At 42.9% G+C, this 25,205-nt stretch overlaps 1 protein-coding gene across 1 annotated transcript in view; it reads left to right on the top strand.

Annotated features, from left to right (window-relative positions):
• The window catches only part of LOC121951263 (ephrin type-A receptor 4-B-like), a 36,022-nt gene extending 11,524 nt beyond the window's left edge, over positions 1 to 24,498 (top strand). Inside the window, exons 3-9 of the mRNA XM_042497527.1 lie at positions 4,841 to 5,009; positions 8,582 to 8,649; positions 11,788 to 11,985; positions 12,289 to 12,399; positions 12,822 to 13,176; positions 23,019 to 23,174; positions 23,915 to 24,498. Coding sequence (XP_042353461.1) covers positions 4,943 to 5,009; positions 8,582 to 8,649; positions 11,788 to 11,985; positions 12,289 to 12,399; positions 12,822 to 13,176; positions 23,019 to 23,174; positions 23,915 to 24,498 — 1,539 coding nt within the window. The 5' untranslated portion in view covers positions 4,841 to 4,942. The remainder of the gene's footprint in view (positions 1 to 4,840; positions 5,010 to 8,581; positions 8,650 to 11,787; positions 11,986 to 12,288; positions 12,400 to 12,821; positions 13,177 to 23,018; positions 23,175 to 23,914) is intronic.
• Positions 24,499 to 25,205: the final 707 nt, after the last annotated feature.

Here is a 25,205-nt window from a genome sequence, read left to right as displayed (position 1 = left end):
AGTTTGCTGTTACCCCATTTTCACAACATGTGATTGCATCTAGATATTTTTGCCAGGCAATACATAAACACTAAAACTAAACTGGGGCAAATTATTTTCTTGTACGCTGTTCAGAGTGATACTCAGCTAAACCCTGAAGGGAGAGTCTATTTTTTTTGTTGCCCGTTTCACAAAGAAATCAAAAGTGTGAAGGCCAGCAACAGATTAGGGCCATTATAGCTGATAGATTTAGTGTTTCTTGCTCAAGGGCACTTCAAAAATGCAGATGCTTGCTGTCAAAGCACGGAGACAGCTGGAGACAGTGCTGCCAGTTGAATGAGTCTCCCAAATCTCACCATATGATTAATAAGTGTGTATGTGCCAGAAATGTGTTGGTTTTTCATCTTCTGTGCCCACAGACATTAACTGAAATGATTCAACTCCATAGAAACTTTTTTCGCTCAGAACTGCTGCATCGTTGAGTGTACAGGAATCCACTCGAAATAATTAGTCAGGAAAGAAATTAGCTCAACTGACAGTTTTTATTGTTTATAATGTTTGTCTTTCAATGGGAATAGCTGTCATATTGTAGCTGTGTTGTTCTTTCTGTGCGGAGACATTTGTTAGATCAGAATATTTACGCCAAGTCTACATTGATATTAGGCTTACATAGCCACCCTTCAGTATTGTTTTTGTCTGTTGCAGCCAAGATATTGCCTTGTCTGATGTAGTAAACTTAAATTAGTTTTAACTGCTCTGAGCTTTGTCATTTCACGACAGTTTCAAAGATCATGACTCATTATGTTCTCGTTATGACTTGCCCAACTTGTGCCCTCCTTGAAACCTCCTCTGTCCTCCCACTTGGCAGTCAGGCCCACGCATCTCAATTTAGCACAAACTCATGCCCTGTTTCACACTGTCCACCAGCAGTCTGTGCTTCCTTCACCCATAGGGGGGCAGTGTTGGTATGGGCCACTGATGGCTGACAACCAAGACGAAATAAATGGATGAGAAGTGAGTGTCCTGCACAATCTGAATATCTGTCATAACAACAGTAGGGATGGTTGTCATATGTGAAATGCAAATCAGGCTTTTTATTTTCAAACTGAAGAAGGAGATGGTTTCAGCTCTGCTTTGCACGTCTGTCATTCAGCAACAGAGAAACCATTTCCACAACAGTCAAAAAATGAAAATTTCTCCCCCAGCGTGAATACTATTCAGGCACAGATCGTGTCATTAACACAGTGCGTGATGATGTTTTCACAGAGGCAGTTTATATCCTGGCTCCTAATCCATCCTCTCTCTGTTTTGCTAATGTTTTTGTGACCTGTTGCAACTACTGATAAAGGGGAAGGTAACATGATAAACTGGACAATCATCTGGTTTGACAGCCTAATCCCTGCTAATCCTCTGTAAAACACAGCCTCTTATTATCGTCTCGTTTTTCCTCAATAAAAGAAAAACACAAACTTTCCTGTGTTTACAGCCCCACTTTCAATGGTTATTGTCGTTATGATTAATTTATGTTTAAGTTTGTTTTTTGATCATATGATCAATCATATTAGATGATTACAGGAAATTAATCAGGATCATTTTTTTTTTAAATCTATTAACTGTTTTAAGGAGCTGTTTCAGAGCGTATTAATGAGTCTGTGGTGTTAACATACGTTTCAATGACCCAAACATAAGTGGACAGCTGAGACACCTTCACACCTGTATCTCTGATGCGTCTCCAGCTGACCAACTGTTTTCAGATTTTATTACTGCCTACGTCACTTGTGCTAAAAAGTTCAAAGGTCACACTGTTATTGTGTCCACACTTTTGCTAGCTGCTTGCTAGTATGCTTGCTAGTCATGTTAGTGGATGTGTCCACACAGCTGGAGATAACACTTAGTCCAACTCGTCATAAAATGGTGTTAGCACACTGTCACAAAAACAACCACCACATCCTGCATTAATTATGCAGTAATGGGGACACATTCTTGTTGACACTACAAAAGATGTGTTTAATTGCTTCCAAACCACCACTGCAAGTGGTTTGAGTGATTGGCTCACAATGCGTCTTGGTAGTCATTTACACTTGTATTTAGCGCTATCCGCTTGTGATTGGATCACCCAGGACGCATGTTAATACCAGGTGTAAATCGCTTCTATGATTGAGTGTGTGAGGCTGGAAAGTCTGCACATGGTTCTTGACATGGAGGTAGCTAAGTGGATAACTAGAAGCTAACGGTGCCAACACCTCCTTAAACAGTGCCAATTATGGCAACAGTGCTGACAGAGCTAACAGTGTTAACCTGATGGGGGGACCCATGGGGAAACGCTATGCTATGGGGATGCCACCGCCCCGTTATTAGCTGGAAGAGTTTAAACGCACTGCAGAGTAGCAGCATTTACGTAGCAAGTGGGGCACACATGTACTAACATAACATACCCGTATTGCTGGACCGTCTACCACAACGACAGACAGAAAAGCTCGGACACACACAGTGAAGCATGACTCCATTCTCTTCTCAGGATGCCATTTTTCCAGTATATCTTTACATATCAAACAGTTGTTTGTTGCTATATTAATGTTCTGAATGTCACATAGAGCTCCTTCAAGTATCAGGTTTGAGCATTATGCACAAAAATTCTGTTTCAGATCCTTTGATGTGAAGATTCACTATTTTTCTCTCTTTTATATCACTGAAAATTAATTATTTCTTGGACGGTTGTGTAAACAGGCAAAACAAGCTATTTGAAGATGTCTCCTTGGAAAATAACTGGCAGAATAACCAATGGTAAAAAAAAAAAATAATCATTACTTGCAGCCTTTTCTTATTCAGTCCAAAAAATGTCTAAAAATAATTACCTGTACCTGCATGAAAACGACATTTTTGCCAAAGTGATCAAATTCATCTTTTTCCCACAGATATTTAATTTGAAAAATAGAAAAGCAGTAGACCCTTGCATCTGAGAACCAATAGCCAGAGAATGATTCTTATTTTAACTTGATGAATGACACTTTGGGCAGTGTAAGGAGCTGTAAGCACAACATTGACAAATTATCACCTTATCAACTTGATTGGCCAATGCGTTAGCAAACTGTTGCTTATAACACATCCAGCAGACATGGAGCTTCATTAGCATTCATTCAAAATGCTCCAGAGAGCTGGGGGGAGCTGCAGAACTGGGTGATAATTCTGTGTCAGTTCGTCACTCGTGCAACTCCTTTCACATCAGACGTCGTTTATCATAAAAATATTGAATAGTGCAGCTTTAACCTTTAATCTCTTATCCAAATAGTCCTTGGTTAATGTTCGGTTTACTTGGTTCAGCACTGCTCCTCCAGCTTTGTCTCTACAGAAGATGCTCCTTCATGATCAAAGGCCAACATGCACTCTAATAACATTTTCTTATTATGCAGTTTTTTTGGCGATTGTAATATTTTGGCCAGTGCATTTGCTTGAGGCAGGGTATGCAACAGACTCTTTCTCCTCCTGGGCCCCCTCTCCCTCTTTTTGGACTCATACTGGTGGACGGAGGGCAAGAAAGGAGGGGAGAGGAGGGAGGGTGAGGGTAAAAGAGAGGGGGGTCACCATTGAGTTGTCCACCCACACAAGGCCCCCTCTGGTCACCTGCGTGGGCTTGGGCCAAAAGAAAGGCGAGGATGCGCGCGCACACACACAAAAAGAACAAAAACGACAGCTTTCCAACCCTAAATGTCAAATGTGGCAAAGAGGTTCGGAATAAAAGTGTTTTAAATTAGCAAGAAACTTCCTCAAAACAACAGAGAGGGGCATTGTCAGTATCGTAAAAGCACTCCACAACAGAGGAGAGTTTAGGCAGCGAGGGAAGCAGCAGAGAGATGAAAAAGCTCTCAAAGCACTTGGCTGTGGCATGATCTTCAAAAAAAAAAAAAAAAAAAAAAAAGCCTAGTTTATCATAATTAGCATTGTTCCAGGCCGTCAAACCCGTGAGGCACAGAAAACAATGCACTCTTCAATATTTTATTGAGGAGTTATGGTAAATTACTCGATGTATAATTATGTGAGCTGGGCAGATTCTGTCCTCACTGTCTCCTCCTACATCCCATCTGCCCTGTGTGTCCAGAGTGTGGGTGACTGAAGTAGCTGCAAAGGGGAGGGAGCGGGGAGGATGAGGAATTATTGTGGAAAATTATAAGAAAACTTGTGATGTAACAGTCTGAGTCGCACTAGCTGTTCAAGCTGACACTGTAACGTCTGCGGCCTCTAACAAACAACTAAGAAGACGAGGAAGAGGGGAAAATATAGACTTTAAGGACCTCTGTGACTTTAGGAAGCGCCCAAAGGTGTTTTAGTCTGGCAGAGCTAACTCCTGGCCAGGGAGACTCCAGAGGATACAGTCAGCCAGAAGAGGTGAGCAGAGCAGAGAGGAAGAGTGAAGAGTGGTAGAAAGAGGAGTATTTTTAGGGTGGTCTGTTATCTGTGGAGACGAGGGTGCGCGGTATCACAGCCGGGTCACATCGCTGAGGGGGGAAACTGCACAGGCGCTCCGCTGAGACAGCAGATAAGGAGGAACAGAACAATGAGATCTCCGTCTGTCTCTCACACTCACACGTCCACAATGTACACTCAGAATCTAGTAAACCACATCAACAGGAAAACAGCTTCACTCTTTCACATCCTCTCGCAGATACTTAGAAACCCTCAGACATGTTAAAAGATCATGTCTGAGTGGGGCCTCGGAGCTCCACGTGTGACCTGAGAGTGTGTTACTGCTCTGGCGACTGACAGACAAAACCAACATCATCGTAGAATCTTTTCACTAACTGTTTATCTCCGACTCTCTTGTGCTTCCTCCCTCTCTTTCTGTCTCTCTCTCTCCTCTATATAGTAGCCCTCTGAAGATGTAAATGCCAGCAGAACAGATGGATGGAGAGAACATCTCATCACTCTGACACCATGTTTATGCAATCACACACCAACACGCTCCTCCATGTGCACGCACGCACACATACGCGCTCTGGAGCAAGATGCTGATGGAGATTTCTTCAGTCATCAAAGTAAGCGCATGACACACACACACACACACACACACACACACACACACTTTTGGTGTTTTTGATGAAACCTTCTGTTCGCTTCTTCCTTTGTTTATACCGAACACACGCGTGCATAAACACAGACACACATCCACTCACGTACACACATGAATTGAGTAATTCGCCAGACTAGCAGCTGTTATTGGAGTGAACCGGGTACCGATGGAACGCCTCTGACATGCTAATGACCTGAGGAGTTCAACCACACACACTCACACTGCACAGATTTAGCAAATCTGACTATTATCTGTCACAGAACCCAGAGAATATTAGTCTGGTGGCATGAATATTAAATGGTTTTAGCTCCCAGTACGATGTAAGCACTCTGTGTAGGACTGCAAGCCAAATGAAACCCTAACTCGCTCCAGGAATATCTTAGTGAGGCTTTGAGGGAAGATCCTTTTTCAACACCCAACACCCCCCACCACCACCCCCCCACACCACCACCCACCCACCCAATCAAATCCTCACTGGCAATGCGCTGCTCCTCATCTCTCTTCTCTGCTTCTTTTGTTCATCTCTCTCAGCCACCCACGCACCTACAGTCCCTCTGGCTTTTCTCTTTACGCTCTCGCACACATGCACGCATTTACATTTGGCTTCTTCGTATGTACTTTATTTATTTCTGCCCTTTCCGTTCACTTCCTGAGATACTGTATGTGCATGAGTGCAGGTTCAAATATTCAAACAAAAACGGACACTATATTTAGTGCTTTACAATACAGATGTGTGGGCAGCAGCCATCTGGGGCCCCAAATGGAACAAAAAGTGTGTGCCTATGTGTGTTTGTGTGGTTTAGGGCTAAGGGCCAGACTTAAAGTAGGGGTTCGAGGCTGGGGGCCCGTTGTGGAAACCCCCTCCGGAGAGCTGGGAATCTCAGGGGAGAGTGGGAAAAACATCCCGACGGTCATCAATCAAAACTTCGGTGACACAAATGACCAGAAACAAGAGAGCATTCTCCATCCATGTCACTGTGACACCCTCCGCCCCACAGCCATGTCCCACCCACCTGCGCCGCTGCCTCATAGGCCCTCACCGCACGCTGCCCGTTGCGATTGGCCAGTCGGTCCCCAAGCGAAATCGAGATCCTCTCTTGGCTAATTGGGTCTTTGTGATTGCGCAGTCTGTCGTGGCGCTGGGGGAGAATGAAACGTGAAAAACGGTATTATGGTGGATGGGGGAAGAGTGGCAGGTCGGAGCGGGGAGATCGTTTTTGGCGTCTCAAAGCACCAGATGCTCTTCCTGGGTCCATTATGATGCCTTACAGGGGATCGAGATGGTTTCGGCGTAGCAACTGTGAAGACACAAAGCGAGATGGATACGGGCCGAGATGGAGGCTCACACAAGCACATACATGCAAATGCGACAACACACACACTAACACACGCACTCTCATACACTTCAACATTATAAACACTCACTATTCAGTGCTGTTTGTTGGTCGATTACAACAAAGGTTATCAGAACCTATCTTCGCAAGTGTTAAGCAAGTTCTAAACAAAGTGGAGCACATCTGCGTGTCACCTTTTGTGCTTAAAGTGTACAACAGACCCTACCGAATCAATGCAAATGAAAAGTATTTACTCCTTCAAGCTGTGCCTACATCAACAGTAATTGTTCGTTAGAGTCTTTGAGAGAGAGAGAGTGTAGGAGGACGGGTCATGAGCCTGGTCTTTGTCTGCATCACCACGCTTCTACGTGAGGCCGAAGTCCTGAGCCTTTTTGTTTATAACTGGCTTATTATTAAGGAACAAATCTGCTTCTATTTCTTTATACCGCCCATACTTGCGGGGGTTTGTAGATAAAAATAATACAAGCTGTAGGGGACAGATGGTGGGGGAATGATTGAAGCCTCTTATCCTCTTCTTATCAGCCCAAAAATATCCAACAGCCCTTTCAGAAAAGATCCCTGATCATTCATTGGGTGGCTCCTCCTTCCAGCAATCATCAACAGATGGCGCTGTAGTCACACTCTTCAGTGTGATGCTCCTCAGGACAAAGAGCCTCCAACAGCCTCGTGAAGGCTACCAAATCCAAGCAGTCCTTTATCAGGAGATTGTGGCGCATTCATGTTTTGATTTGATGTGACAGGATGATTGAAAAAAACGTGATGATGTGACGTGTAGGACCCAGTGCCTGCTGGTGCTTTTCAATATTATACTAATGAATGACTCTCCTGGCATCTCATATCAACTATCTAAAAGTGTTGTGCATCTGTTAACTGTATCCTCTATTCATTAACCTTGAATTTGCGGTTGCAAATTGGTCCTAAGTGCGTTTTTTTTTTCAGGAGAAATGTCTCGCGGGAAAATCAGACATTTAGGAAAATGTGTTATTTTATTTTAAGTTATGACGGTCAGTTAAAAGGGAGGAAAGTGTGCTCTTTAGGGTCGCTTGTTTTAATCTCTAGAGACTCCAAATAAGTCCACCAAAACATATCCACAATTTTAAAACCCCCTTTTTTCTTCTAGAAATAGAGTGTGGAAATGATGCATTGACGCAAATATGTCCCACAGTACTGTATGTCATTTGGCTCATGTCATTTGAATTACCATTAAGGGAAGCATCTGAGTGTAAGAGGACCGCCCCACTATCCGCTGCTGCATCCAACTCGCTTTTCACACTTGGGTTCATTCACACACACTTTTCCCACCGGGATGGAGCCGCTTCAGCCAGCGCGCAGAGCCAACGGGGAACACACGCGCTTTCACACGGCACATATGGCTGCAAATTTATGGCGAATATTTTCCACCTTTATCTGGATATTAACACTAGTTTCAAGTTCGAGGACGAGGATTTATCCACCTAACGAAGGTGAGTAAGGAGGAAATCGTCTGAGCGCGCGCGCATGTGTGTGTGAGAGACACAGTCGGGTTTTCCGTTCCTGCACGCTGGGACACACCGCTGCGTGCAGGCGCTCCCTGCGCGTCCTAGGATGGGAAAGAGCAATGCAGATATGCATGAAACTTACCAAAAAGTTGGATTTTGGAAAAAATTTTAGGGTACATTTTACAGTTATTATTTCTCCTGGAGTTGTACCTCCAAGGAGTTGATATGCATGTTGTGTCTCCCCAGTGCTGCCAGGAAAATCTTTTGTTTCTGCGAAATTTCCTCATGGTATGAGCGCACACTGTACTGTACAGTTTAGTGTGAAAGACATCTGTATTCATAAATCTCAAAAAGTTGTACTTTTGTTTGTTTCTGTATGCATATTTATGGACCATAAAATTAATGTGAGAATTTGGAATTATAGAAACTATTAATCTGATACTATGTAATAAAAATGAGAATTATTATTATTTAAAGCAGTTATATTCATTTAAAATTAAGTGAGTTAGACTTCCTGCTGATGTCGTATTTGCACTAAGCTCAAAAATCTTTTGTTTGGCACTGATCTCGAGGTGTGGTTAAGTCATCCAAGTGCAAAAATATTACTTATTTCTCACTCTTAAAGAATGTTATTTATTTATTTTATTAAAGCACTGCAGGCTGTTTGCCCTTAAACCACCTGCATGTGTGCGTGTGCATTTTAGTGACCCTGCTGGATACCAGGACAGTACCAGGAGAGCTGAAATGGGCAGCCAGTCCTTCAGAGGGAGGGGTGAGTGGGAGCTTTTTTACAGATACACTGTTTACAACCTGTTCTCTCTTTTGGACAACACGCTCACTCTTATCTCTCACTCACATGCACATGCACACACACTTGTACACACTTGGTCTGGGAACTGTAAATAATCATCCCACAGATTTTGAAATGTGCTGTTGTTCAGCGAGTCTAAGTGCTAATACGAGATTGCTGGCGTCGTGTTTGGCACACAAAAAGGCATAAACCAGCTTGTTGGTGGGTGTCATTTTTTTAGGGATTTTTACTACCATGCAGTTGCCAGGATGAATCCTGTAAATGTCTTATTTTGTATTGCATCCTCTCATCTTTTTTGTACTTTTCGTTGTTGGTACACTGTGATCTGCCATCTACTGTATATGTCCTTCCTCCTCCTCTTTCTCTTCCTCTCTCATTTGCTCAGTGTCTTCTCTCAGCTCTTTGTTGATTTAAGAGTTATTGGTGAACTTGACTCTTGATTTCTTCAGTCACCATGCTCTCATTCTCTCACATGCTGCTTGATTGACGAGGTCCTGGTCTGCACGCACTGAGCTTTTGATTACAGGCACCCCCCACCTTCCACATCCCTCTGCTACACACACGCATACACACAAAACACATCTCTGTATGGTTGGGGCAGAGCTTTTTTTCCTCTGACAGCTGTGATTTCTGTCTGCTGACAAAGGCTCTAAAAGAAACTAGACAAGGAGGCATCATACCCCATGACAGCTTCTTTTTTTTTATAGCTCTCTTCTTCAATACACACATGTCCTGCGCAAACACCCACACACAAACATGGAACAACACACACATCACACAAAGACGTGACCATGTTCCCTCGCTCATGCGTACACGCTCTTATATTCACATACTGTAGCCGTGCAGTTACAGACTGCGGAGCCATTGGTGGATTTTTTTGTGGTTGATACTGATGTTTAAAATGGAGAATGATAAAAATCAGATATTATAAGCCAATGTTTAAACATTAAACTTTATTGTCCAATATGACCTTAAGACTCAACAGTAAACCCAAACTGGAAACGAAAAATTCTAAGTAAAAAAATAAATAAATAAAATCAGTACACTGAATTTTCTGCCAACATATATGCCAATATCAGTTCGTTAGTATATCTGCTGTAAGTCAATATTGGCCAATAAGATCAGTCCTGATGGCATATTGATCAGGCCCAATTAGACACACACTCACACACAGACCTCCCCAACACACACTCACACACACACACACATTCTGACATTCTCTGACTCTCCCTCTCTTTTTCTCTCTTTCGACACGGCGCATTTAGTGTGTATACAGCTCTCACTAGAGCAGATTATTATTCAGTGGCAATAAAAAGCCAATTTGGAGTTGGGAGGCTCAGCGGTCATTTGAAGGGTCACAGTACAAGGCAAATAGTCGGCTCTATTGAGATGGATGGTGCAGTGAAGGTTGAGCCGGCTCCGCTTGTATGGAAATGTGCCTGTAAAAACCTTGGGAGTTGCAACAAATCTGAACCACTGTCCACTGCAGAATATTGATGCAAGAATGAATGTTTCCAAATGACAGCAGTGAATTAGAGGTTGCGCCCCAGCATCTGAAATGTACTCAATATAGTTCTTCTGTATTTGTGAGGACAAACATTTCCCCAAGTGGTTGGGAAAAAAAAGATAAGTTCTCCACAGTGAGTGTGTTTTTCTGGTCACTACCTCCGTAAGAGCTTTTGTCTGCGAGGGGCAAAGATTAGAATTTAGTTAAGTTTAGAGTTAAAGGGTATGCCATTAATAGATGTTCCTCTTCAACTAGATTTAGGAGAGACCCTTTGGGTATTGATTTCGCTTCATATCAGTGCCAATATGAAAATCATCTTGCATGTACTTCCCATCATCATCATAGTAAATATTTAGCTATGTTTATTTTTTGCCAAAATTGCGTCATTATTTGCAGCTGCCACCAGGGCTTTTTTTTTCGAGCCTTCATGATTTTGAAAATCCTTCCTCGGTGGTGCAGTTAAGCACTTGTCGAAAACTCTGACAACTGGAACTTGAGAGTCATCAACCTTTTAAATACAAGATGCTTCCTCATTTAAATCCTTTTCACAACATCTGCGCATGTTGTTTGACTTCCAGGTTTCATCTTTTGACAGCAAGCATTGCTACTAGGCAGCTACTCATTAAATTTATCAAAGTCCACTGATTATGAAACAATTTCGACCTGCTTTTGGCACCCTAAAGATCACTATGATGGAGCATCTGTTTTAATGAAGTTTCTATAATTTGTTTATTTATAATGTTGGCATTAATAAGTAGCATTGAAGGCCTTGAAAGCCGGAAATCAATCTAAATATTTATGGTACATGTTATAAAGTGAGATGTTAAAGGGACAGTTCACCCCCAAAATCAAAAGTATTTTCTTTCTTCTTCTTTTTATCAGTCCAGATTGCCAAATGTTGGAGATTTTGACAAATACATTTGAAAAACTCAAACAGCAATGTCTCTTTTCAGAAATCATGACCAGAGATCACAGACCTTGTTGTGAGCATTTTCATGTAGGAACTATTTTCTTTCTACCGAAGTACACCCACCAACTTTATCATTGCGCAGAAGGAAGTGTGCATTTACTGCTACCTTGCCTTGCATCACTGAGCTAGCAAACAGCCGAGGGGGACACAATTAAAGCTTACCTCTCACACTGTCATGAGCCTGTCGTCCATCAGAAGATCACACAGTGATACAGTTGGCAAGATAAGATAGATAGAAAACAGTTCAGGCATGAAACTGCTCACATGAAGGATTATCTTGAATAACCAAGTCATCATTTCTTGAAAGAGACATCACTGTTGAGTTTTCAAAATGTATTTTTTGGCGCTTTGAGCACCACAAATTGAGTGCCATCTAGTTCCATTATATTAGAGAACAGGCAGACATCTCCACGACCGATCTCCTACACTCGGCAACTCACACCAAAAAAATCCATAGTAAATTGATAAATAGCACTACAGGTAAGAGGAACAAAAGGATTTTTGATTTTGTGGTGAACTGTCCCTTTAAGTATACACAGATTGTTGTTAAGGAGATTAAATAAGTAATCAGCGGATATCTTCACCAGTGTAGTATTGAATTTGTGTTTGTCTTTGTTGGCAGTGGGAAGAGGTGAGTATAATGGATGAGAAAAACATCCCCATCAGAACCTACCAGGTGTGTAATGTCTTAGAACCCAATCAAAACAACTGGTTGAGGACAGACTGGATCCCTCGATCTGGCGCTCAGCGGGTCTACGTCGAAGTCAAGTTTACCCTGAGAGACTGCAACAGCCTGCCAGGGGTCACCGGCACATGCAAGGTACAAGAAAACAAGTTTATAATGTCTTGACGGAGCACGATTATCATTGTACGATCTGGGCACAGTAGAAAGTTTTAAGAATATCATTTTTGTTGAAGACTTGACTTCCTTAACGTGTTAACTTTTCTGCTAATTAGTCAATGGACGTGCCACTGCTAATGGAGCTTTATTATATATTACAGCTGCTGGTTATTCAAGCACAAACCGCCCTTTGACTCATTATCATATTAAGAGGAAAGATGAGTGCTGATGATGATAAATAGATGCCTCAGTCTTTTTCTTCTTGTCCCTTCTGTCTTGTAGGAGACATTCAATCTGTACTATCACGAGTCAAATGAAGACAGAGAGAGCTACATCAAAGAGAGCAGCTTCATAAAGGTGGACACTGTGGCAGCAGACGAGAGCTTCACCCAGGTAACACTGAACAACTGAGTCAGGCTTTGAGTTCTTTATCTTCCCTCCTCCACTCACTTTAATTTGCTCTTATCTTGAAAATAAAATCCCCCTGCGGCACTTAGCTGTAATTTTTTTATTTGTTTTACAAGCACTTTTATCTCTGATGTCCATTCTGATGTCCCAGGAGTGCTGGCTGGGTACTTTTGCCTAGTCCTTCCAAAAAATTGCTTCTGATTTTAGCATCGTAGGCATTACAGCTTATTTTACCTTTGCAATCAATAGAAGTCAGTCTGGACGAGAGCCAAGTGCTGAAAATGTGAAGATCAGCCATGGTTCAATAGCAACTCCCACTTTGGGTTGAACAAGCGAGTTGAATTAATGAGGGCTGACACAGTTTACTGCACATTCCATTAATGTAGCTCCTTTCTCTTCCCGTCCAGGTGGACGTGGGTGACCGCATCATGAAACTCAACACTGAGGTGCGAGACGTCAAGGTCACAACCCGGAAAGGTTTCTACCTGGCCTTTCAGGATGTTGGCGCCTGCATCGCTTTGGTTTCCGTCAGAGTTTTCTACAAAACCTGCCCGCTAACCATCCATAACCTGGCAACGTTTCCTGACACTGTAACTGGGGCCGACACTTCTTCCCTAGTGGAGGTCAGGGGGTCTTGTGTCAACCAATCAGAAGAGAGAGAGGAGCCTAAAATGTACTGTGGTGCTGACGGGGAATGGTTGGTTCCTATTGGTGGATGTCTCTGCAACCCAGGGTATCAAGAGAAGGGCGGCGCATGTAAAGGTAAGTGATGCTGGGTAAAACAGAGCTGCTGTACCGAAATTTGCTGTTTTTTTAATGGTCAGGCTGATCAGCCTTGTGTTGTCATCTCTAAGTCCCATCAGTTAGTCCCACGTTATTTGCTAATGATGGAAAACAGTGACAGAGATTTGGTTTGTGTAGTAACTAACTTGCGTTTTATTATTCTGTGGAATAATTTAACTATTTTTAGGGATTTAATTTAGAATTGTTGTCATTAGGGAAAACTCACTTTCAGTGTGTTCTACAATACCACAACAAATTAATCAGTGTGGATGATGAGTTGTCAAGTTGTAAATGAGTAGAAATGTCTTCTGGGTAAATGTCGTTTACAAACAAAAATATGCACTATGTTAATTAGTGAGCTTTAGAGGTGCTGGGAGGCAGATTTTGGTACTTTTGAACAGAGCACGGCTAGCTCTATCCAGCAGACCCCCAGGAAGGCTGCCCAAACCTGCTTCCAGTTTTTTCCAGTGGTAATCGTAGTACTGCAATGACAAAATCCTCTGTGACCCAAAAAGCATTTTTCCCCCGTCAAACTTTCTTAGCTGAGAAAAGTGATTTAAAAATCTGTGACGTCACAACGTAAAGTCTACAAGCCGAGCGGGAGCTTATGGTTTTGGCCAGCAGGAGAAATACTCCTACACATATTCAGTGGGCCCCATACAGTAGAAATAAACCCGTAAGCTAGAAACTGTTTTGGTGTGTGCGCCAGGTGAGCAACACCATTTGAATAAATAGGCACCATCTTGGCATCTGTTTTCCAGTTATTACTATTGTATATTAGGGATGCACAATGTTGGATTTTTTGCCAATATCCAATATGCCGATATATAACAACTCATTTGGCCCATAACTAATACTGATATCGATATATCCACCCTTTTCCCCACCTAATTTTAGTGATCATCAAGTCTCCTCTGTAGTGGAATTGACATCATATTATGCGTACTCTTATCATGATGGCCCAGAGACATGAAATACAAAGTTTTGTCAGTGTATGTAAAAATAAGAAAAATACTTCAATTTAGGGTTGAGGCTTTGTACATGTTTACTTTGTCAATAAAAAAATATCGGTTTGTGATATCAGCAGAAATTAGCATGTTGGCCGAATCTGATATTTCATTTTTTAAAGCCAATATCTTCAGATATACATCTATGGTTTACAGTCTTTATGATAAGCTATGCTTACTGTTGCTGTTTATCTGACTGCAGCCTAATTTTAAACAGGCATGAGAACATTGTTGATATTCTCATGAAACTCTTACGAGGAAGAAAATGAAAATGTATCCAAAATGTAGAACTATTCCTTTAAAATATTCATCTGATCTGTACTGTACTGGTTGCAGGAAATAGCTGTAACAAAACATTTTTAGTCAAAAAACTGGACTGCCTTGTGCCGTAGAGTCTGTGCTTTCAGCTTCTCTTGAAAAGTAATACCGAATAACTATAATAAGAGCAAAAAATAAATAGAATATACCATCATGCCATTAAACCATTCTCCCTCTAATCAGTTTATCTTTTAATAAATCCAAGATACAAAGAGTTTGTGTCCTGCAGTGTTATATCAGTAGAAACTTTCAGGTCTCAGTGTGAGGTGTGCTGACATAACAACAGCCATCTGGACTAAAATGTCTTTCTATCACTTACAAATGTGGTCTGAACTTTACGGTAGCAAATATGCAAGCTGTTCACACCTCTCACCAACATACATGTGGCGTTGATGACGTGTAATGTTTGGAAGTGACTTGTGATAGTGGAGACAAACTAAATGTGCGTGTTTGTGTGAGAAAAGCGGGGTGAACGGGGGACAACAGACTCGGTGGAGACACTTTTACAACATGGCTTCACTCCCCCTATTCAGTCTCACGCACAACAGACACGCAACATGTGCGCTCACACACACACACGCAGATGCATAGAGACCAATAGAGACAAGGGAGAGCGCCTCACTGATCTGCTCCCTCAGTTTTATTTATGAAGCCTATCCCAGCAGGCTAATTGTATAACAAACAGACCCATAATTCAAAGAGAAAAGAAGAGATGCTGAGGGAAAGAAAGGCGGAGAGATGGACATAAAGAGAGCGATGCAGTTAGTGCCAGTTGGCGTTAAAGAGAGGGGAAAAAAACTTGACTTTTTTTTTGCAATAAGAAGCGCAGTAGCCAAAATTCTCCATGTGACAAACGTCCTCTAAAACCTTCACCCCGCTTGCCCTGTTTGTTCTCTCTGAAAAGGGAGGAGGTTTGCGGGGTGGTCCCTGAAGCCTGAAAGATGTTCCTCTTCAACTAGATTTAGGAGAGACCCTTGACTCTGTTGAACCTGCAGCAGATGTGAAGTGCCATCTATCTATCTGCTGCTCTCTTCTCCGTCTCCCCGCTCTCGCCGCCTGTCAGGTTGTTGGCCGGGCTCAGCTGCCTCAGTGGAAATCCATCAAAGTCTGGATGAATACCGAATGTTGCTCAGTGAAAACTCTGACCCTGCAGTATTGGACAGGCGCCTTAACACTTCTCCCATTTTAAGTTTGAAATTCGCAGAGAAAAGAGAGAGGGGGGGAAGGGCAGAGTGGGATGGATGGAAGAGGCAGATAGTTAGATGATCTGTCGCTCCTCCCGTCGCTGATGTCAAAAGGTTTCTGGATCTCCCAGACTCATGTGCCTTCACTCAGTCAGTGTAACAGACAGACAGACAAAAAAACGGAGTGATTACAGCTTGGACAGAGACACCTGTTATTACGTTTTTGTTTTTTTTTCACACTGAGCAAGGCAGAAAAAAAGAATCCTAAATACTTACCTTATGCAATAAAGAGCTTAAAGGAATAGTTCCAGCATTTTGGAAAATGTGAATATTGGCATTCTGGCAGAGTGTTAGGCCTTTTTTATACAGAGATGCTGCAATACTGCCACAACGCGAGCCGTTCTTTGACCACGCTTTGCTTTTTTATACAGAACCAAACAACACCAGCACATACCATCCCAGTGTGTGATTTTAGATAACATGCTGGGGTTCTGGATGCAAAAGAGGCGTGAAATGTAACATGGCAGCGTTGGCATCCAGTGAGACATAAGGGTGGGTGGGAATCACCAAAAACCCCTAATACAATTTTTTTAGGATACTTGGGTCACGATACAATAATAATGTGATTTTAAATGTTTTGCAATATCCTCAGAGTTGCAAAAACAAATATTGCATTACATTGTCATTTACCTTTTTTTAAATATATATTATTATAGAAGGTTATTTGCAATAATAATAGTTGATACAATAAAAAAATGCTACTTGGTGTCCATGTATCGATACAATATTGCCATGCAAAATATCCCTTTACTATGCTAATTCATTTTTCCCCCCACTCCTAGTGTGACACATAACATACGCCTGGGGCAGTGTTTTCTGAGCAATAACAATGGCATAACATGGTAAAAAAAATCATTTACCTTCCCTGTTATATATGACAATTGTTTTTTGTCCTCTCCTTTAACGGTAAGGAGTGTTTGTACTTATATAAAGAACAGTGAGGCAGAAAAAGAGTGCAAAATTCCCACCTTTAACAGGCAGTGTAAAAGGGGCTTTATATTCAAAGAATGAGGAATTCTCAGCTCGCAGACTTGTTATTTCTTCACTTCATATTAAACAAATAAGAAATAACTTCTTTTTAGGGAGTTTTTGAGGTGCTGCTAGGTTTATCTATTTATTTCTTACCTTTGGACAGAGCCAGGCTAGCAGTTTACCTGTTTCCAGTCTTTATGCCACCCTAAACTAACCTTCTCTCGGCTTCTAATTTAACAGATAAATATGGCAGTGGTACCAATCTTCCTGTCTCACTCTTGGCAAGAAAATTAATAAGTGTATTGCCCAGAACTATCTCTTTAATTTCATCCATGAAATACCTCAAATTAACCTCTCTGTGAAAAAACATGAAAATTGTATAACAGAGGCTAAATCATAGAAATTGTCACTTCAGCCTTGTTCGTATTTTAAAAATATTTTCACATTTTGTCTGCCCAGTGTATATGTGTGTGTGTGTGTGTGTGTGTGTGTGTGTGTAGGTATATAAATATGTGTGTATGTGTGGGGTGTGTGTGTGTGAGTGTATATTCAGTATGTCTTAGATTGATTATTTTTAGCTAATTTTTCTATTTTATACATCACATTTTTTCTGTATGGTAAGAATCCTGGTGCAACAACCACAGTTTCCCCTCTGTGCAGACATTTTGCCTTTTTTAAATTCGTTTTAGCATTCCCAAAGTCTCCTGTTGAATTGAGCTGAAACAAGAGTAGACTTAGCTAAAGCGGTGAAATGTGAAAAGTTCATTTTCGCTGTTGACACAGAGTAATGAGGATGGAGAGGATGAGAGGAGACGCTCTGGAGAGGAAGAAGGGATTAGAAGTTGAATGGGGCGAGAGGGGGATTGAAAGAAGGCCACTGACAGCAGAAGGCATCAATACAGGGCTGCCCCTCCCCCGCCGGGGGGGTTCGTCATCGGGTGCAAAGGGGACGACTAGAGAAACACAAGAGAGAGGGAACTCCCCCTCTTTTCTAAACCCCTGGTTAAGACCGAGGTCATGACTGAGCCTGATGAAGACGTCAAAAACTCTGACTGACAGCCGCACACACACACGCTCATGCAGAGAGACTTTAGATACAGAGTGCAGGGTCATGACCGAGGTAGATGAAGACGTCAAAAGTTTGACAGCTGCGATCCGTCTGGGAGGATCGGAAACGAAGGAGGAGAGAAACAACAGAGAGAATTTAAAATGTGAACGGCCGGAGAGGAGGAATGAAAGAGGAGCCTTCTGCTTTTTGTCTCACTGTCTCTGCACTGGCCTCCTTTTTCTGTCGTCTGATTCTGCTCAATTCTGCTCACTGCCTGGGAGGGTTGGACTGTTTCTCCCTCTGTGAGTGTGTGCGCGTTTCTGTGTTCCCCACGTCCAGAGAGATTTCATGGTTGTGCTTCTTTCCAACGCACCTGCAGTGTCTCGTCAACAGCAGAAAGCGTTTGGAAAGAGACGGATGAAAAGAGAGAGAGAGAGGCAGCCACACTCAAAGAGAGATGACAGAAAGAAAGAGTGAGCGGATGACAGAAAGAGTGCGTAATCGCTGTATTCAGTCCCTCTAATTATTGCATCGCATTTCTGGACTCTGGACATGTTGGATTGCTGGTTTAGTGTGTGCGAGTGTGCACGAGCGTACATGTGTGGGTACTGTATCTCTGATTTTCTGCCTAACAAAGCCCTCCCTCCCATATACTCACAGTTTGGAGGACTGCCCAGGAATGCCTAGAGAGGAGTGTGGTGGGGCAAACAGAAAGGGAGGAGGTGTGTGTGTGTGTGTGTGTGTGTGTGTGTGTGTGTGTGTGTGTGTGTGTGTGTGTGTGTGTGTGTGTGTGTGTGTGTGTGTGTGTGTGCGTGTGTGTGTGCGCGTGCGCACGCATGGCAGGTGACAAAGCAATGGCACGAGTGATTGTATGACGCGAGCCAACCTCAGGTGGGGGGAATGGTTTGCATTCCACCATCACAATCAAAGTGTGTGTGTGTTTCTGAGTGTGCGCTCACTATTGTCTCTTTCTCCCAGGTTGTTCTTAATGTAGTGGAGGTTTGCCAGCTCCACCAGTCCGTCTGTGGCTCTCTGGCACCGGAACAAGCCCCTCTCTGCCTCTCTGTCTCTCTGTCTTGCTCTCATTATCCTTCCTTTCTCTTCTCCAACTCTTCTCCCTGATCCACGGTCCGTCAGGGGGCTGGGGTGCTGTTGCTGGTGGTGGGGGGTGATCAGTGTGTGATGGGGAGGAGGGTAGGTATTGTTGTGGAGCCCCTTTCACATGCTAATGTTTGCACTGTTGGCTTTGGGCACACACAAATCCACACACATTTCTCCTCAAACCGCCAGTTTTTGTGAGGATTTAAATTTAGACAAACTTGCGGCTTCCACTGAGCACATTCCTAAGGTTTTAAACGCAGAGTGATGTGAGAAGCTGGTGCCCGTGTAAGATATGAGATCATTTTGATACCAAGCTGTGTAGGAATGTGTCCTCTCAGTTAAGACATACAGTAGTGAAAAGATAAGCATCTCATCTTATCTGCAACATTTTCTGTGGGTTTTAATTAACGGGGCATGACCCCTGTGATTAATAGTGTCCCTCCTTCTCGTGTGACAGTCTATCAATCCGTCCATCCATCCGTCAATCGGTCCCTCCCTCCATCCATCACAGAGACAGGTGTCAGACCAGAACGGTCGGGGGTACTTCCTCCATCTACACCCCTCTGCTGAGAAGGAACAAGGGATGATGACAGATAACACGGGGTCAAGGAGAATACACACACACGCCCACACATACAGTGTGCCGACAAGGCTCTTATTTGGATTTGCAGGGAGCTGCATTTGCATTTTAGGTAGCAGATGAATGCATATGCAAATGCCGACAGTGCTGATAGTAATCAAAGGGCACCTTCCCCTCCGCTTCTCTCCCTCCTTGTTTTCTCTCTTCCCATCTTTATCTCTACCTCCTTGTCAGTCTTTTTTGTTACCCATGCTGTCTCTCCCCTCCATCTTTCACACTTTCCCGTACTTGTCTCAAGCAGACGAACAGCTGATTACAGTCGATTCACTCGGCAGCTACCAGGCAAAATGTGAGCGCATGCTATCACTTCATCTTATCAGTATGTGCTTATGTTTGTGTCCAAAATCCCTCCCAGTTTGTTGGTTGAGCTCGGGTGCTGCGCGGTCCTCGTCGGCGTAGGGTTAATGTCGGGTTAATGACACCCTCATGAGCTCTTATTCCAGGTCAGCAGCGCTCAGCCCCCCCTGTTGAAACCAGCACTAAAAAAGACACAAAAGGCTACAGACAACAGAGAGAATAGAGACATGAGAGGGCGCTGAAGGAAGTTTATGGCTTCAGATACTGTGCTCCTTTCTTTCTCTTCCTCCTTCAGTCTGTCCTCTGTGTTGGAGACAAGGATAGAGGATTTGGAGGGACAGGGACAAAGGCAGTGTGCAACCCCCCTGGCAGAGTCTTGTTTAGCCTTATAATCAACCCTTAAGTCCTCAGCAGGTCAAATACTTTTTCTTTCTCCCTTTAATTCCCTCTCTTTCCCATCCATGTCTTACTTATCCACATTGATGAATTAAAGCAAAGGAATGTACATGTCAGCAGAGGTGGTAATACTGTGTTTTTATCTCAGATTTGATGATATCAGCTGAAACATTACTGCAAGTCTTTCACCACATGAAACCCAGCCTTATCAGCTGTAAATGTGTTTATGAATTTACAGGTTTTGATTATAGCTTTCAGCCTGTGTACAGTCTCGTTTGAGTTGGTATCGATATCAAGCCATAAACGCTGCAAGTCGTGCTTCAAAGCTTCCTTGAGATTTGACGCTTGGAAAGGAGAGGGATATACAGAGATACAGCAGGAGCGAGAGTTATCACAGACACAAAGACAGATAAGTAGAGGTCGAGGAGGAAGTGCGCGGGGAGTGAACGAGGGAGGTCGTGAAAAATGTGAAAGGAAGGGCAGATGAGTGTGTGAAAGAGCAAATCTATGGTGGCTCACGCAGATGGGGCAGGATGGTCGGTGTGAGTAGATTACAGAGGAGACTTCCTCTCTCTCATCAGTAGATGAGTGTCATAAAGCACTTGAGCACACATCTACACACACACACACACACACACGTACACACACATCATTCCCACATTCCTATCCACTCCTACTGGGATGTCTTCATCTCCCTTGGAAATGTGAAAGGGTTGGAAAAAAAGGAGAGAACCGGGAAAGATGGCAGGATCGAGAAAGGAGAGTGAATAGGGTGTGATGATGAAAAAGGTGTTGAAAAAATGATTGCCGTGGAAACAAATGAAGGATTTCCTTCTGAAATTAAAGGGAGAAAGAAAATGGCTCTAACCAGCCACGCTCTGCCATCTCTTTTGCTTCACCAGTGGATGTCAAGCAGTATAATTATGCACTCATTTGTTGTATTGTTGCTCTGTCAATGCGTGAATTCCTTGGTATACAGAGAGAAAATTTCTCTCCCTCCACCCCCCCCCTCTGTATCTCTCTCTCACCCTCCCTCTGTTTCTCCTCTTTCATATATTTAAATGTCAGTTATATTTGTGTTGGCGTTGGAGTTTTGATGTATTCAGATCTAGTGTTTCTGGTTTCTGTGCGTGTGAGTGGGAGATGATCAGTAGATGTTCTTTTAGAAGTTTCTGTCTTTGCTCATCAAACCATCAAAAAAGACAAAAGAAATAATAGTGCCCTTTTCGCCTTTATGCCATATCTATAACGCTCTGTAGATTTTTCTTTACGGTTTATCTTTGGATCAAATTGCAGTCTGTGTGTTGATTAAGTTGTCTGAGCAGTCTGAGACGTCAATATAGAGACAATAAAGACTGCGTCAAAGGTCAGAGGTCAGCTGACCTGAGGTCAGTGCTGGGTGCACTGCTTGCAGCACAAATCAGGGTGGATCTATTGCTATAAACTGAAAAATAACATTGATGTTTTAAAGGTATCCGCTTGAGTATTTCTCACTAAAACACATTTGCAAATTTTTTGAATATTGACATTGAGCAATGCTTGATATTTTATGGGTAGGAGAACTATGGGATTGTGCACATTAAAGAATACTTCATCCCCCAGACAATCATTTGTATATCAAATTCTCAGCCCATGATACATTGATTTGTTTTTTCTCTCACATGCCTCCATGGAGAACAAAGAATCCAAAAACAGAGAAAATTCTTGAAGAAGTGAAGTCAGAGGGGGCCCACATTTAACAACAACTATATCACAACATTCATTTACAAACTCTAACACAACTGGAGCAGTATAATCAAATGCTCATTTCTCCTGTCATATGCTCAGTGCTTCCCAAACACATGCATTTTCCCTAAAACCTAAGTGTTTAAAACATGTCCTCCGCAGAGACGAGTAGTGTACACCTGTACTGTTTATGTGGAAGTGTTTTAGTTCCTTTTTTAACAAAAATGCATCTTTGTGATGCACTGAGCATACACCTGAATAAATGAGACTTGGAATAAACTGCTCTAGTTGTGTGAGAGTTTGTAAATGGATTTTTTGATATAATTTTGCTGTTGCTCAATGCGTCCCCCTTTTACAATAAGTCATCATTAAGTTGCCTTTTTTGAATTCTTCGTTTATTGGAGGCATGCGAGAAAAACGTTTTTGGAGGTGAGTGCTTGATGCACAAATGGTAACTTGGGGCTGAAGTTTTCATTAAGGGCTGCAACTAATGCTTTATTTTCATTTTTTATTCATCTGCTGATTATTTTCTTAATTAGCCGATTAACAGTTTGCTCTATGAAAAGCAATAATTGCAAAAAAAAATAATTCTTACAATTCCCAGAGCCCATGCTGACCTATTTAAATTGCTTATTTGTCAAACCAACAGTCCAAAAGCCAAAGACATTCAGTCAACTATCAGAGAAGACAGAGAAAGAATATTCATATTTTATGAGCTGAATTTATTTGGAATATATACTTGAACAATCAATGTATTATCTAAATTGTTGTTCATTAATTTTCTGCCAAACAATGGACATATCATTTCAGCTCTTGCAAACATATATATTTGTTTATGTGCACATTACAGCTGTGCATGAAATTCGAGTAAAACAGAGACCTGCAAATAAAAAAGCACCATTAGTGCCTCACAGGGTGCCTTTAAACAAGTACTGTGTTCTGTTCAAGGTAACATGTTGTTATTTCATTTCAGAAGGACTTTTTAGTGTCTTTCATAAAGTTTCTGTCAATGTGACCTGTGAACGTGAATAGGCATTGTTGTCCTGAATCTGTCATTTTCTGTCCCTCTGCAGCCTGTACCGCTGGCTTTTACAAGGCCAAGTCTTCAGATGCAGGATGCTCCAAGTGTCCTCCACATAGCTACTCGCTCAGAGACGGCGCGACTGTCTGTGACTGCCACTCTGGATTCTTCCGTGCTGACAGCGACCCTCCCTCCATGAGCTGCACCCGTAAGAACACACACACACACACGCACACGCACACACACACACACACTCACACACACACACACACACTCACACACACTAGTAAGACTATACATAAGTGAAGACACGGACAATACGTGTGTGCATTTCTGCAAATAAAAGCAAAAAAAGCACTCTCATTGTCTCCCTACCTCTATCTCTACCAAACAGAGGGAGACACAAACTTGTCTGAATGCCACCCCTGTTTCATGATCCCATTACTTATGACTAAGCCACCATCTACATCCTGTCTGCTAGTGATAAGTAAAGACATTGAGAAGTGAATAAATGTCCTCGCTCTCTCTTGCTCTCTCCATCTCTCTCCCTCTCTCTCTCTCTCTCGAAGTCTCTGAGTAGTTCCTGTGTGACAGACTTGCAGACCTCGGTCTGTGTGTCATAAACTTAATTATGCCTATATTCAGCACATGGTTTCCTTGGCCTGGGAAAAATGAAAACACACACACACACGTACTCTGTCTCTCAGACGTACAACACACAAAAAAGAAATACCGCAGAGGAAAACATCCAGCCCATCAAAAACATCTCTGAACAGTATGGTTTTCAGTCTGATGCCAGATGTCCACATTTCAACTCGTGCCAACAGCTCGCAGCAACCCCCCGCCCCCCACACACCCCGTTTACTGGCTCCCCCCCTTGTGTGCAGTATAGAATGTAAACTTGGTCGGTTTTGTTCATGCTCAAGCTTTTACCCGTCTCCTCCTCAGAGCCGCCGTCAGCCCCACAGCAGCTCATCTCTGTGGTTAACGAGACCTCGGTGGTCCTGGAGTGGGCCCCCCCTCGCCGGCTGGGAGGACGAAGTGACACCAGCTACAGTCTCGAGTGTCTCATCTGTCAAACAGGAAGCCACAGTCAGTCTGGCAGTAAAGCTCTTCCCAGGAATCACAGCATCTCCCAGCCTGAGGCTCAGCACAGTGGCCTGGGGATGCAGTCAGACCAGGGGATTGTGGGATCTGAAGTCCAGTCAGGGAGAGGAGTCTACCAGAGCAGACCAGTACCTGGAGATTACCCGAGACTCAGTTCAGGTTCTGTCTCCAGCTCTCAGCTCTGCCTGCCTTGTGGCTCAGACGTGCTCTTCTCTCCCGACCAGACCGGACTGAGGACCACCAGGGTGGTTGTGAGCGAGCTCAGGGCCCACACGCACTACACGTTCATCGTCCACGCACGCAATGGGGTCTCCCAGGCCAGCGGAGCAGGGGCAGCTCAGAGTGCGTCTGTCACCATCACCACCAACCAAGCTGGTGAGCAGAAGTGTTTGAGAGTGAGAAATGTGTTTGTCAGATTGTTGTAGCAACACAAAATGTGCTTGTAGATGTTGTCCGTAAGTGGGTCAGCACAATACAAACTGCTGTTCACTGCATGTGGGCCCACAAGGGAGCAGGGCCCCATGAGTAATGTTCCAAAACGTGAAAGCATGTTGTGCACAACCTCTCTATGGTGCTACATACTTGCATGCGAAAACTAGTATCCATCCTAAACGCTTCAGTTAAATGAGAGTGAGTCAACAAAGCCAATGTGTCAAAAACTGCAGTTCTTGGAGTGGCCACTTAAGGGCCGGCTCCAGAAGCGAGTCAGTCTCCATAGCAGCCCCATGTTGAAATGCCCAGATTTACAGCAGATATTAACATGTGTACAGCCTGGTACAAAAAACTATTTTGGTCACTATAGGTTATTTCAATATTCATGAGAACTGTACAGGAGGGTCGTTTTTTTTTTTTTTTTTAAACTCACCTGTTTAGATTTTATTCAAGTGACTCATCATTCATGTGGGGCTTCTTTGACTGACAGGCTGTCTGCGAGGTGTCACCACACCTTTTGTCTAAATATGGTCACTTCTGGCTCGAAAAATCCAAGGTGGCAATTGCCAAAAAGCACGACTTTGGGTCTTCAAGATGGGAGGCAACGCACCAATGGGTGATGTTACGGAGGCTTTATCCATTATTTTAACCAAGTCTTTGGCTTATTATTATTATTATTATTATTATTATTATTATTAAG

Source organism: Plectropomus leopardus, chromosome 12 (assembly GCF_008729295.1).
Source record: "Plectropomus leopardus isolate mb chromosome 12, YSFRI_Pleo_2.0, whole genome shotgun sequence".
In the NCBI taxonomy this organism is placed as follows: Eukaryota; Metazoa; Chordata; class Actinopteri; order Perciformes; family Serranidae; genus Plectropomus; species Plectropomus leopardus.
Note: the sequence above shows the minus strand (reverse complement) of the source record. Positions and strands in the feature narration are given on the sequence as shown.